At 40.5% G+C, this 14,887-nt stretch overlaps 1 protein-coding gene across 2 annotated transcripts in view; it reads right to left on the bottom strand.

The window, feature by feature from the left end:
- Positions 1 to 14,887, bottom strand: part of ptprsa (protein tyrosine phosphatase receptor type Sa) — a 224,310-nt gene that overhangs the window by 100,789 nt on the left and 108,634 nt on the right. For both annotated transcript variants that reach the window (XM_065955772.1, XM_065955773.1), the window contains exons 4-5: positions 14,518 to 14,663; positions 11,791 to 11,932 (exon numbers count right to left, since the gene is read on the bottom strand). In XM_065955772.1, coding sequence (XP_065811844.1) covers positions 11,791 to 11,932; positions 14,518 to 14,663 — 288 coding nt within the window. The remainder of the gene's footprint in view (positions 1 to 11,790; positions 11,933 to 14,517; positions 14,664 to 14,887) is intronic.

The following is a 14,887-nucleotide window of genomic DNA, read 5'->3' as shown; positions in this document are numbered from 1 at the left end:
TACAATGCAGCTGTACAAAACTGTAAAATATGGAATATTTATGTTTGGTTTAAACAGAACTAAAAGCTGTAGAAAACATTTAAAACAGTTTGTTCATTTAAAAGAACAGTATAATTTTATTCACACTATAGAGCTTTGGCTTAGGAAGCATTTTCCACCAAGGATGCATGTACTTTGCTTCTACTATTCTTATAATTCAAAAAGCTTAATATAAAAGGTTGTTTTTATGTGTTTTTAAACTGCTCTTCAGATGTTTGTCTTAGATTCTGAAGTGCCATCTTTTTCAGTCCTTGTTTTAGACAAGGCTATTAACAAATAAAGAAGAGTGTCATCAGCATCAGCAATTATACTTTCAAATATCCCCTTATCTGTACGGGAATAGAATATATTAATAATGAAACTACAGTGGCAGAGCCAATACTTTATTGCACAAAAGATGCAAAGATATTTTAACGAATGCAGTGTGATGGGATTTTTTAATGCTGTGTGTGTGGGAGCTTAAGTACTGTATGTTCGAGTCAAAACCTCTCAATTTATTTTATACTTATTTTTAAAATAACTCAAGAGACTTTGGTCCTTTCCGATGATGCAGCTAAGAGCATGATGATGTCATACTTAATTAATAATGACACTGGTGAGGAAACACATTGGGGGAGGCAGGGTACAGTGACAGCTCATTGGGGTGCAGTACAACCCAAAAGTTCAGCTGTAAAGTGGCAATCAGAAACAGTCTATTTACTGCAGATTAAGCTCTAGAATTCATCACTTAAACAGGCTGCGTGATAACTCAGCATGCGCCTCTTTCCTTGTGTCAATATTTTCTAATCACCATTCTTCGGCATTACTTACTCTGTTTCAGTTTCCTGTGACACCTAAACACCAAGCTCTTCTTAAACGGGATGAACCGGGGTTACATGTGCTAGAATCAAGACTTGACATGTGGCACAAATGCTTCTCTAAGCTTGCCAACCAACTTTGGGCAAAAACAAAAACAGACTGAGAGGTCTGAGCTGCTGTATTGTGCAATTTCTGCCAAAGCAACTTTTCTAACCCAAACAAATACCAAAACCTCAAAACAGCCACTGAGAGTAATTGCAAAAGGATTTGGAGGGAGGTGTAAGGGTGGGGTTGGGGCGTGAGGTCATTGTTTGAGTGGGCCATTACCGGCAGTGCAATGAAGCCACTAATGGCAGGTTTGGAGGCACAATTTAGTAAGCAGAGCAACAATCATGAATAGGTGGTAGATGGAAATGAGCCAAGGTTCAGTCAGAGGACTTTCTGGTAATTGCCTAATGTCACTTAGGGATGCACAGATTAACAAAGAGACATGGCAACAAGAGTCACAGAGGACACAGGTCTCACTAGGGCCAGAATAGTTGGGATTGTTGGATAAATAAGTCGCTTAAAAAAGGTGACAAGTCTGAGTGGTTGTGTAGCAAATGCTGATAAGCTGAGTAGCAAGCAGGGCTGTTAGGAGGAAGAGTGGGCAACAGAAGGCCTCAGCTGCAAATTCACCATCATTTCCTGCTATAAAGCAGCGTTTGACAGGGAAATTGTTGAGTGGTCAAACACTCTCCTCGTCTGTAAAAAGAACCTGTGAAAATGAAATAAAAGGAAAAACACACAGAGAACAAAATGTTCCTTATGAAAAAAAAAAAGAAGCAATTTCCCCTTTAGCTGTAACAACCAAATGACACCTCCATTCACACTGAAATTTGATTCTTAAACAGGACTTTATGCAATTCAATGGAAGAATGTATGAGAAATGTGTGTGAATGGGTTTCTGGTTGGAAGGGAAAGACATAAGCTTGAGTTCACATGTTGGATGTGGCATTGTACTTTGAGGGCCAAAGAGTACGATGTTCTTTAAATATGAACAGCTGCTGGTAAATCCAGAAGGATCTGGGCTGTGCTTCAGAACACAAGCTTTGTAATCATAGAAAAATTCTGGATAGTATTTTCAACTGGCCTCTCTGACTGTTGTTTCCTTCCCCTCCTTACACTTACATAAACATGTGTTGGTTTTTATAAATTTTCAACATGTTTCCTGATTATGCATGATATTGTAGATATTCGTATAGAAGCATTTGAGAAATGATCCAGCTTTTAAGCATTCAATCCAACTTTTACCACAGGATGTGCAGCACTGGTAAAGCGTGAAGGAGTGTAACTTTCATCAACTCTGTCAATCCTGCTGGGGCCAGCAGTCCCACCTCTGTGTTTTAGTCTTCGGTCACCTGGGCTGGAGGCTCATGTTTATGTATGATTCTGGTGGTCCAGGCCTTATCCCCCTGCTCTTCTTTATGCATGAGTTGGGCCACTCCAAAGGTCGTCACTCACACCGTTTCCACAGGAACAATCTCTCTGTCCCCCCACTCTCATTCCCTACGCAGCTGTGTGCTAATCAAGTAGAGTTTGGATTTTTAATTGAATGTGTATGATGACATTGATAATATCAATCACATGCTACTTTGAAATTGGAAAATATTTAAGGTTCTAAAATGCAAATAGTTATACAGTACAAGTCCTCCTAAAAAAAAAAAAAAAAAAAGTAGATTGTGTGAAAATCTCATGTCCAGCTGCACTCATCAATAAGTATTATCAATTAATATTAAATGTGCACGTTAAAGTACTCTGCAGTCATTGCAGAATTGCAGGTATCCAAATGACATTTTCTCATTTAGTCTCCAAATACGTATGGGACCCAAATACTGGCATATTTAATGAAATATAATAAAAGAAGGAGGGAAGGTGGGACCCATATGCAGAAATGAAACCAGTAATTTCAGAGATACAACACTTGATCTCACATCCATTAGATAAAAAAAGATTAAAATCCCATTTGTTTCATTTCTGTCTTCTAGATTGAAATTGCATAGAAAGAAAAAAAGTACAATACTGCCCTTTTTATTCAGGTATGAAAATTGCCTGACTTCTACAGCTGTGGCTTCAGTCAAACCTATGAGTGCTTATTGTTTGGAAAGTGTCTCGGTGACTGTCATCTTTTAGTTAAGTCACCAAGTCAACCCTTTGAGTGACAAAGGATCCATTTATCTAAACTTTCGAGCGAGTAATAAAACAATCAGTCAGACTCTTATCCCTCCTCTATGCCACCTATGCTACTCTTCATCTTCTTTCCCCTTCATCTCTTCCTTTTTTTTCCTGCACTTCAGTATCTTATATTGGCTGTGGCCACATTTCTGTAGGGTGGCCAGGGTGGCTCTACTTGAGCTGGAATTATATAAAATTGACGGTAAAAGTTCAGGAGCTGGGAACCCCTGGCTGGAGGCAAGCTGCTTCCACTTATCCCGCTCCATCAGCACCACCTCTTTCCTCTCCCTCTCTCATTCTCTCTTCCTCCTTTATCTTTATTGCTGCCACTCAGTGTGTGTCCTGCGTCTCCACCCTCCAATCACACCTGATTACAGCATTACAGGTTCTGAGGATCAAAGGATTCAGAGGCCATAAACTCTCATCTGAGTGAATTTCCTCTGGACAGAACTTTTTTTTTATTTATTTTTTTACAACAGAAAACAGGTTGAGAGAAGATAGGAGCCCTGATATAGCTTGGTAGGTGTACAAATGCCAATATGGAGGTATTAAGTGGGGATGAAGGAGGAAAAGGTGAAGGGCTGGTTGAAATTATTTCCAAGAGTGGATAGGCAGCAGCAGAGAAATTGAAGGACAGAAGAGGAAACACGATACACTTTTTAAGCCACCCATGGACCGTCCACATGATCATCATCGCCGTACTGATTTTTTTGTTTGTGCCAAGCCTGCCATCTTCAATACACTCATAAAATAACAGCTTAAGACTCCATACACAGCAAGAAGCACCTGTTTTGCACCATAACAGACAAAAAAAAAATCTTGCACACTTAATCCTCCTTAAAAGTGGACATCAACTATAACAAATAGCAAGCAGGGGGGGAAAGTTTATTGTGATCGTGCACACAAAGGTAGAGCATAGGATGAACCATTTGCAAAGGATACAAAATAGCCTGCACTGAGTAGCTAATAACATGCACCAAATGCAAAAATGGGTTCACAGAGTGCAAAAAGTAACCTTGGCTGCTGGTTGTAGATCTTAGCGGCACTAAACAAATGTATTATTTACTGGTGGAGTGCCGCTCGGGAATGAGATTTGACTTGTTTGTCAGGCACAGGCTATAGATAAGCAGTTGGCCAAAACAACTGAGAGAACATGGAATTAGTCTGCAAGGGTCTCATGCTCTTTTTTTGCTCTTAATTATAGGCATTTAAAATAAGTTAGTTATGTGGACACTTAATCTGATTGGCACACAAGTCAAAACATTTTATCTGAGCTGTCCTGGCCAGAAGATACAAACAGAAACTTTGGAAAATAGACAGCGGAACTGAAAAGGCCTTTTAAAGTGGAGACATTTCAGAGAGGGCTTGTAAGATTTTTTAGCCCATGCACTCGTGAAATTAATAGAAATATTCAGAACAGCCTGCTCCTGAAATCTTTGAGTTGCCTACGCACATATGTCCATCACAGCGTGAAGTAGGGGGAGGGTGGGGGTCCTCAGACACATTGGAAATTCGAGATGGCAAAATAAAATAAAAAGCCACAGAGTCCAAATGTATAATGACAGCTTTTTATTTTTTGCTGTTATATTAGGTACGTGTGATAGCATGTATTCACAGTATCAGCAGATGAGTGATAAATAACATACTGGCAAGAACAAAAAAAAAAGAATGAAGCAGCTACATTATGTTCACAAAGATTTTTTTCTAAATATTTCCTGCTGCTCCGCCGTTTGTGTCCACACTTAAAGCTCACCCCTGAAAATCATGGGAAATATTTCAGGGTGTTTGTGCAGGAGTGAAAATGCTATAAAACTTTGAGAGCTTTTTGTGTGCAGAGCGGCATTGTTTTTATTATCTTATAACCCTGACCTCAAATGTTCAATAAAAACAACATATAGATATTTACCCTTTCATTTCCTCTATTGACATATATATATATATATATATATAGTCTGTTTTTCCTTCTAACTCTGCATTTCTACTGACCTATAGCCACTATTTCCTTAATTGTTTCCTCCTATCTTCCTCACTTTCTCTATAGGTGTGGGAGAGGGCAAAAGTCACCCCGGAGGCGGGCAGACAGGAAGAGGAACAACAGCCGGATCTGTTGCTGATACTGCAAAGCTTATTCTTCACTGTCTCATTACAGGGCGAGCTCTGCCTGCCTGCCTGCCTGCCTGCCTGCCTGCCTGCCTGCCTGCCTGCCTGCCTGCCTGCCTGCCTCTCTCTCTACCTTACTTTTTTTTTTTCACCGACACACAAATACACACAAGAATGTTTTAACCTACCACATACATTCTGTCGCACACCGGCTGGCGTTCATAGATACTTGCACATGTCATGAAACTGGCTCTCTGTTTCACTCTCACTCACATGGGCACATGCTCATGTTCCACTATGTGTCTTTTTAATTTTTCATGCAGCCTGCCTAATAGCCTGGCTTTAAACCCTTCAGCACAACATTAGCACTACAAAGAGAATATACGGAGAAAATAACTGACCACTAATAAATAAATGCAATAAAAGCGAACGTAAAAAGGGGAAAAAGAACGTGCATCTGCAGAAAGTAGAGGGAAGTTTTTTGGTTGTTTTTGTTTTGTGTTCAAAATGTAGTTTTAAGTGTTTATAAGAACCCAAGGGGTCATGTGTGCACCAATGGGGATATATCCAAAACTGAAATGAGTGTTTGAGCTTGTTAGATACATGCAGGGAATACTGATGAAATGAATAGTAAGTAGGAGAAAGTCTCTATTTTTCTCTTTTCTTATGATCTGTCCTTTCTCTAACCGTCTGATTCTTTCATTTTTAGCCTCTCAGTCTCATAACTTTAAACATTTGAACCAGTTTTTAAAATAGGATTGCATCATCATGAGGAAAACATCGAACATTTTTTCAACTTTGCAAACAAACACACATTAAAAGCTGTTAACGTCAGAACAGCTGGTAATGTAATGTGCGTGTAACCTTATTTAATGTTCCACTTTTCTTTTCCCTCCATCGTAGCCCAAACAGTTCTCGTTTTAGCGAGAGATGTTCCACTACGATTCTGAAACATGGGCTCGATAGGCTTGATTTAAATTATTGACCAGTACTGAGTGCTACTCCAATTCCGCTTGTTTTTAAAAAACAAAACATAATATTGGTGGTAAAATACTGAATACTGACCGTGCTACTAAAATATCACTCTCTTTAAGTGACACATTTTAAAGCCCCTGTTCTTTAACAGAGGCAGAAAAAAAGATGGTGTTGAATCACTTAAAGGCATTCTTTCTGATACCCATCAACCAAAAGACTGAACACTAAATCACCATACAGCATTCACACGATGCACAAGCATTTCAGAAGCAATAACTCAAACACAACGGCTGCTATTTTAACTGCTGCTATATTTGTCCTCTGATAGACTGCACACCTGTCTTTTCTAACTTTTTTTTTGTTAGAGTGATAGTTGTTTATCTTTTACACTGAGGTCTGGGGAAACAGCATTTCAATCCTGTAGTATGTATGTCTTGCACTTATGACAGAATTGAAAATTAAAGATGCTTATCCCATACTACATTTAAGGCAGTGTTTGTGGCCGGTTTACGATACTGATATCGTCACTGACACTGGTATCAGAACAACTCTTACTATAGCCGAACCCACCGCCACATATCCTTAAATGTATTCTTAAATCGTGTTTTTTTTTCCTGATATATGGCTGTGTCAGAGACATTCAGTTATGACATATCTCACCATTCACTTCAGAAAAAAAGTCCAACAAAAACTTCACTGTCTCTCTCAGACACACAAACACCCTTTGAAATACAAAGAAAGAAGACTGGTTGAGACAGAAAGACAGATAACTACTGTGAAAAGACAGACAGAGAGGAGGCAACCCGGAACATAATGGAGGACTTATTGAGTGTGAGAGACAGGAACATGTGGAGGGAGAAGAGAAAGTAAAGGTAAAATATAGAATGTCTTAAGGCTTGGCCTGGAGCAACTATTGGTTGAAAGGTTGATCGGTCTCTCCCACTCACTTCTCTCCCCCATCTTATCATTGCAGCTCTTTCTCCCCCCCCCCCCCCCCCATCCCCATTACCCTGTTTTAACTACCAAGATTTCACTAGGCATGATCTGTGCACTGACTTTTCATGTATCAGGATCCAGAGTCCCATTAAAATTCACCATTACCTGCTACTTCACAAGAGAGCGGCCAATTAGCAGACAGCCAGATCAAACAGTAGGCACGCTATGCCCAAGTCCCCTCTGGGTAATGGTGGGTGTGCTACTGAACCTGACTGGCACAGTGTTGCTCTGTAGCAGATGGGTGGAGTTTCCAATCTATTTTAAACCATTAAATGGAAACACGCGGCACATGCAGTTTTTTTTCGCCGCTCTGGATCCTCTAGCAGAAAAAAAACTGCACTCGTCCAAACAATGAAAACTGGCAAATGCTTCATTTTCACATGGATGAATTGAAAAGGAAATCAAATTGTTTCTGACTTGGCCAACACTTGTAAACTTAGAGATGTGTTCAAAAAAGTGATTTCTTTTCTATGGCATAACCATTCTACTATAGAAGTTAAAATTAGTGATTTTAGATGTTTTATCAAAGATTTGAAATGCAATAAGTCTACCGACAAAGTATGTTTACAACCATTGTGCAAAAAAACAAAAACGTTTTTTCGCTTTACCAATTTGTTGATATAGAGAAATAAAAATTAATGTATGTTCTTAAGCAGAGTGTATTGTAACAATTTTGTGTGCTGGGGTGAAGTCACATTGGGTCAGAGCTGAATCTACTGAGAAAAAAATATATATATGTTTAACAAAATCAGTTCAATGGAAGAATACCAGTCCTCCAGCTTGGCATACACAGAGAGAGAGAGATTAAAAAGGGTTGTGGGAGAGTGATGAGAGAAACAGAAAGGTGCGTTTTATTGCTTCCACCGGGTTAGGAGTGCCAAAGGAAAATAAGCTGGAAGTGAGCATGACTGTGTTTGTTTGCACACACAGGAGCGTTGGCAAAAATGGACGTCATAACTGAGTCTAATTTTGACGACATGCACTCATTTTTAAGGCCAGACATGAGAAGTGAACAGTGTACAAGTGAGTGTGTATTAGAGGACGCTCAAAAAGTGTACAGAGAATACTTAACTAAACAAGAAAAACTGAAGCTTCATCGCTCCACTTCTGTGGTTTTCAACTCATTCAATATGATTGTTTGTGCCTCTAGAGTAGCTCTTCCTCACTGTGATCTGAACGATGAGTTTACCAAACACATAAATAGACACGTCGTATTTACAACTTTTTCAACATGGAAAAAACTGAGTATCAGACCAGATCTCATCAATCATAGTTTGTGCTCTCTGGGATGCCTCAGGGGTGAATCTATTTGCAACTGTAATCAGAGGGCTAAACACTGCAGCAATCTCAAATATGGGCACACAAAGCGGGTGTTCACCACATGATCTCCTCACAACAGCATGAGCTGACAGTATCCCAGTGGCAACTTTCCCTTCCTTTTGACACTCTAAAACACTTGCTGAGAAAACACACGAATAGAAGAAGAAAAAAAAAAAGCTATTAAAAAAAAAAAACTGCAGCATGCTGCAAGTTGTGTCACAACTCAAGAGTGTGCTTCATACTCTTGTCGGTCCCTCTCCAAGGACTCCGTGAGGGCTGTGTGTGAGTCTTAGCGGAGCCAGATGGTCCCCATCTTAGGTATTCAGCTGAGGCAGTGGAGCAACAGCCAAGGAGGTGTCACTGTCGCTGCTAAATGCACCCTACCATTGCCACCAGCACATGCACACTTGCATGTACACACAAACAGATAAGAAGGCGGGGTTGTGCCATTGTCACGGTACTGTTAAAAAAAAAAAAAAATGAGGTTCAAATATAGTCTGCTTGCCACTTGTTTTGTCTGAAATGCTGTCTGTTATTACTAAAACTAAACACAAAGTGCCTTAATCCTTCCATACATATTGATTTGATGTATTTAAGTTAATGCAAAATGTGTTGGGAGTGGTTTTGTGCATATTGCCAGTATGCGTGTTTATCATTGCAGCGCTTGCGTGCATATCTTAATCATTGCAGACAAGCATTAAAGTGTGCTACTGTTTTTTTTTTCCTTTTCTTTTTTTTCCCACATTTGTGGTAAGAGCTTGTGCTATGCTAGAAAAATGCCGGTATGCTGCATGCTTAGTTATAGGGTTATGCATGTGCCCTTCTGTGTTAACCGCAGCTACTTTGCGTAAAGAATTTTTCATGGTGGTATACTAAGTACTCACAGTTTGTGTTTGCATCAAGGCAAGCATTATATAGAAACACAAGCCATGCAAATGTCTTTAAATGTATGCTGTTTCCACGTCAGACTCTGTATGCATGCAGATGTATTTTCCTTGTGCAGCATTCCGGCCAAGTCACCCACCATTTCGACCCATTTTCTGCCTCTCCAGATCCCAGACCACAACCACCCTCTGTTTACTGTGGATGTGTCCCTAGTGCTTTGTCCCATATCCCATAATCCTTTGCCCCTGTTCCAAGTACCCATGTTTGCCCATTGTCCTCCTCACCTGTGTCACACTGCCAATTGTCTACAACACCCCCTGATGTCTCCCTTCATCTCTGGCCAACTTTTATACATTTTCTCTTCATATTTGTTCCCTGGTTTTCCCCTCCTCCACCTCTACTTATATTCTCTCCTAACATTCATCCCCTTTGCTTTTTTTTTTTTTTACACATTTTTACTTAACCCTGAAAACCTCACTTCATTGTCACATGTCTTGGTCTTCTCTGAATCAAATTACATCTCTCCTCATATTCTGGATTTTCACCTTCTTCTTCCTGTCTCCTTAGTAGCACTGATGGGTTAATGCGGGGGGGGGGGGGTTTGACCTCATTAAAGATGGAAAACAGATAGAATGTTCCGCCATCCTCCTCTGCTGCTCATTTTGCAACTTTGCACCCCACATCATCACACTCGTTTGCCTGGGCAGGAGGGCTGCAGTCTCCCCCAGGGCTCTGGAGAAAACCTCATCGAGTTGAATTCCAATACTTTTCATTTTCCTGCTGCATCTCTGGACCGCCCTGGGTTTGCCCTGTGCTCTTTCACATAACTGATAACACACACAGGCCTGGGCTTGTCGTTTGAAATGTGGTGTCAGGTCTAGTAAAGCTACATGAGTTAAAATGGAGTCACATTTTAACTTTAAAATAAAGTTAATCAGTAAGTTACTTAACTGTTACCTTATCTATCTCTTAAAAGTGCATGAATTAGAGTAAAATTGGGTGAAAATACAAAAAGCTTTGTATGTGAGTCAGTAGCAAACATCCTGAAAAACAGCATTTGACTTCTACCTGCTGCTGTGATGTGCATGACTCAATTCAACATGAGAAAAATCTCAAAAATATGAACTTACATGAACATAAATTACTCAACTTTAAGATCTACATCAAGTTTTGAAGGACATCTCAGGCACTTACACTTCCCTAGCGCCTGCAAGCGTGTTTCAGGGGCAGGGGGTTTGTTTCAAACAATAACTACCCCAGGATACTGGGCTGGTCTTCCAATCATTGTATCCAAAAAATCCCCATCACATCACACTGCCTGCGATTCTGACAGCCAGGAAGGCCTAGCAGCTTGTGTGCTGCCAGAAAGCCAGCAATAGCTCAGCTTCATCCAGGCCTGGAAACACGGCAGATGGCAGCAAGAGAGAACAGAGGAGAAGACATTGGCTGTGTGTGTCTGTGTGAGAAAAACAGCAGAGACAGGTAGTACGAGAGAAGAAAGTGGGAGAATGTGACCAAATGCTTACTCGCCTATGATGCCGTCCTCCATGACCTCTAAGCTGCAGCTAAACAAATAGTGTTATAGCTTAACTATCTGCCATAGGAGCCAATCAATGAAGGTCCACAAAGTTCAGCTATCACTGATTTCATCGACACAACTCATACTATATTGTTGTTTTACGCCTGCTTGTGTGTGAGACTGCGTGTGTTTGTGTTTGTGTGTGTGTGTGTGTGTGTTGTGTTTTTCTCCAGACATATCTGAGAGCCGGTGTGCCCTTACTGTGTATGGGTGACCAATCAATCTTTTTCATTCAGGGATCCTATGGGTTCTCATCACGGGCAAATAGAGGTTCAGCTCTTTCTTGAATGGACCGTTGATTAGTTTAATCAAATTGATGGATCCTTGTCACAGGCTCCACACTGTCCATCTGCAGTAAATTGAGGCCTTTTTGAAGGCTGAGAGGTGCAAAGAAAGATTCCTCCACATTTTCACATGTAATAATTTAGCTTCTCCAGTGATGATTCATGTGTTGCTGCTGCTAACTCATATTGTATAATACTCAGTAATGAAGGCTCTCACTGCACACAGGAAGATAGCCGTTGCATGCTTCTTGTATAATCATGTCTAATAAAATCATTAAAAAAACTTCAATAATATTTGAAGATAAGGGACTTTAAGTAAGCAATGTAAATTATACACAGAGCAGAATTCAAATTGCAAGGTTTACAATATCCCAACTTGAAAAGACTGCGGCTATGTTTAGCAGCCAAAAAACCCCACAGACGATCACCTTCCAGGCAAAAAAGGATTTCAAGCAGAGGCCTGACTCACTGTCGAGCGCAGTTCAAAAACAGCAGTCCAAAGTGTCATCATAAAAGACCCGAGGAGCTCCCAGATGCGCACGTTAATGATTCATTTTGTAGTTATCCCTCTGAACACCCGATTAACAATGCAGGACTCACCTCGGATGATGGACAGCTTGGCATTGACAGTGATCTCCCCCTCGCTGTTCTCTGCCACGCATTCATAGATGTTCTCGTCACGAGGCGCTCGGAGAGGCTGGATTCTGAGTACAGCACCGGCACCTTCGTCAAACTCTATGGTCTGTAGGGTAGAGAGTACGATGATTGATGTTAGGCTACACGGAGATGAGATTACAATAGCAACCATAACAGTTTTTAACTATTACTATCTTAACTTCCAATGTAGAAAGTCAGTCTTTCAAAATGGATAGTAACTTGACCCCCAACCAATGACATGTGTAAGTGTTACAACTGTTCTTTGTAAGCCTTCGGTCCTCATAAACACAGACAGTAGATACACAAACCGGATCTGTGTGTGTGTGTGTGTGTGTGTGTGTGTGAGTGTGATGTGTGTGATGTGCTTGCTCTCCCGTGTTTTCATCTCTTGTTTTTATCTGTAATTATGCCCTTTGTTCTCTGTAAAGCCCTTTTGTTTTGAACCTAGATGGAAAACAAAAATCAGACTACACTCTGAACGCATCATGTGCTCCGAATACTGAGCAGAGGAGAGCTCCAGTCCGAATTGAAAAAAAAAAAAAAAAAAAAACACTGGCTGACAAAAAAAGGCTTCATTTGAATATCCAAACCCTTTTATGTTTCAATTCTGAAGATGTGCCAAAATAAGAAATAATGATGGTTGCATTTTCTTTAACTCTACAACACATTTTTTTTCTCCAAAGAATGGCACTTTATTTTCTTTGACATCAACATTCTGATGTTCTGAACTTTAAAAATAACGAGTGCCTCTGAACAAGCTGATGGTTTTATTATCTTTAATTAGACCACTCAATTTTGCATTTGAATAATTTTCTTATAAAATACAGTAAAAGTACTGACATGTATTGCTTTAAATATGTCTTTGTTACAATGTGGTAGTATAACTGTAACTGAGTATTTGGCACCAGCCCCAAAAACCACATCAACAGTCATGTATCTTTCAGCGAGAAATAGTATTAAATGTCAAGACTTTGGTAAATGACCAGAATTTAAATGGTGGCATTTCTGAACCAATTACTCCTAGGTCTGAGTATAGCCAGCCATTTCTCCAGCTAATCTCTTTTAGATGGGTGAAGCGTTAAAAAAGATGGTCAGCCTGGCTCTCAGTCTCACAGAGAAACCTACTCCTCCGATATCTATCATCCCTCAGAGGAGCTTACAACATCTACACGGTGGGTTCACTGCTGAGATCTCAGAGCGAAGCATGACTCTGAGATACGAGTACAAGTCTTCAGCAACCCTGCTGCTCCACTGCTGCACATCTCAGGGCTGAGGCGCTAATTAGGCTAAAAACACTGCAGAGCACGGCATCGTGATCGATATCAAAGCGGCTGTCTAGAGGGAAGAACTGAGGGGAAAAAAAATCATAACTACTTCAAAAACCTTTTTACTTTTTTTTATTTCATCCTAAACTGAGGAAGGGAAGCGTCCATTCTGGCAGGCTCCATCACGCCCTTGGCTTTGTTTGCCACTTAGCATGCAGAAGAAGGGAACGTACAAACACAACTTGTCTTTTTATTTTGTCCTCTGTTGAGATGCAGACTCCCCCCCTCCCGGTTGATGTTGTTGTCATTTTTTTGCCTATTACCCCCCTCCCCTGTGCTCGTGCTGCAGAGCGTGCTCGTATATGCCTGTGCACTGTCCTCGTTGTTAAGGAAAGCAACTTTTTAATTAAGAGACACTGAGCATCAATCAAGACTTTTAGAGATGCCATCTGGGACGCCTGCCGAGAACTGAACAACAAACATGAATAACGCACAGACACATTCACACAAACAGGGCTGTATGGAGAGAGAGGGAGAAAAAAAAACAGCTCTGGAAACAAGAATGTGACAACGGCAAATTCAGTCGGGGGCAAATAGTTCTGAGGGGGAGGAATGAGAGAGCTGTGCAGTGCATTAATGGGCAAACGGACCTGCACATTGCTCAGATGTCAGAGAAGCCAGTCATGAAAAGATTGGGAGTCATTTGTCCAGGACAATTTGTGAGAGCTTTCGCTGCAAAAGCATAAAAAAGCCCTTTTCAATAAGATCGTGTGGGAACCAAACTGCTATAGAAGCCAGTGCTTTTTAAGTGGTGTAAGGCAGCGTTCAAAACTAATGTGTAGTCAAATGAAGGTTAAAAAGTGTGGAATGTAAGGAGCAACCGAATTTAAACACATCTGAAATGTAACATTTCTTGAGTACAATGTATGAAATTTACCATTTTGGTATATGCATTGACAAGTTGTGTACTACAAATATTCCAGAAGTTTTCAACAATTTTCAAATCCAGAAGGCCCAAACATTTTGGTCAATGGAATGGTTCATCATTTGATTTTCTGTCTGAACAATATGCTAGAGAATGAGGTAGAGAGTTGAAAACAAGTAAGGTAATGTCATTTGAGGTTATTTTATTTGAATGAAATGAAATACTGCGTATTAAAGTGACTAAACCTATCTTGAATCAATCTTTTATCCCATCCTTGAAGTGGGATTTCTGACTTAGGCATAGTCCACACACAGGCAGGTATTTTTGAAAACTGAGGTTTTTCTGTGCGTTTTGCTTTTTGGAACATTAAATCCAAAGTAGAAGATCATGTGTTGTCTCACATGTATGTATGATGTGGGACAGTACAATAACAATAAAGCTTCCCACCATACTTATGGATTCAGAGGCTCGTTGACTCACCTCAATGCGCTGGGAGTTGACCTTTTTGCCTTTCTTGTTCCAGCTAACCCTCGGCTTGGGGTCGCCTGTCGCCTGGCACACAAAGGAGACCACGCCGCCCGAGACGCCAATCTGGTCGACGGGAACTTTAGTGAACCGTGGTGGTGCTGGGAAGAGAAAAAGAAGGTGTAGAAAGAGAAAGAGAAAAGTCGTCAGAACGAGCTACGAGATGAATGTTGCACGGCTAAAGTTAGCCTTGGTCCTTCCAAGCTAACCTTAATTGACAAGACAGACCACATGACCCACACATGGGACCCCTTCAGTCTCTCACAAACCTACACTAGCCTCCTCTAGCAGTACTTTCTGTATCTTATTTTCTCCGTTACTCACA

Source organism: Labrus bergylta, chromosome 6 (genome assembly GCF_963930695.1).
Source record: "Labrus bergylta chromosome 6, fLabBer1.1, whole genome shotgun sequence".
NCBI classification, from domain to species: Eukaryota; Metazoa; Chordata; class Actinopteri; order Labriformes; family Labridae; genus Labrus; species Labrus bergylta.
This window is presented reverse-complemented; position numbering and strand designations above follow the sequence as displayed.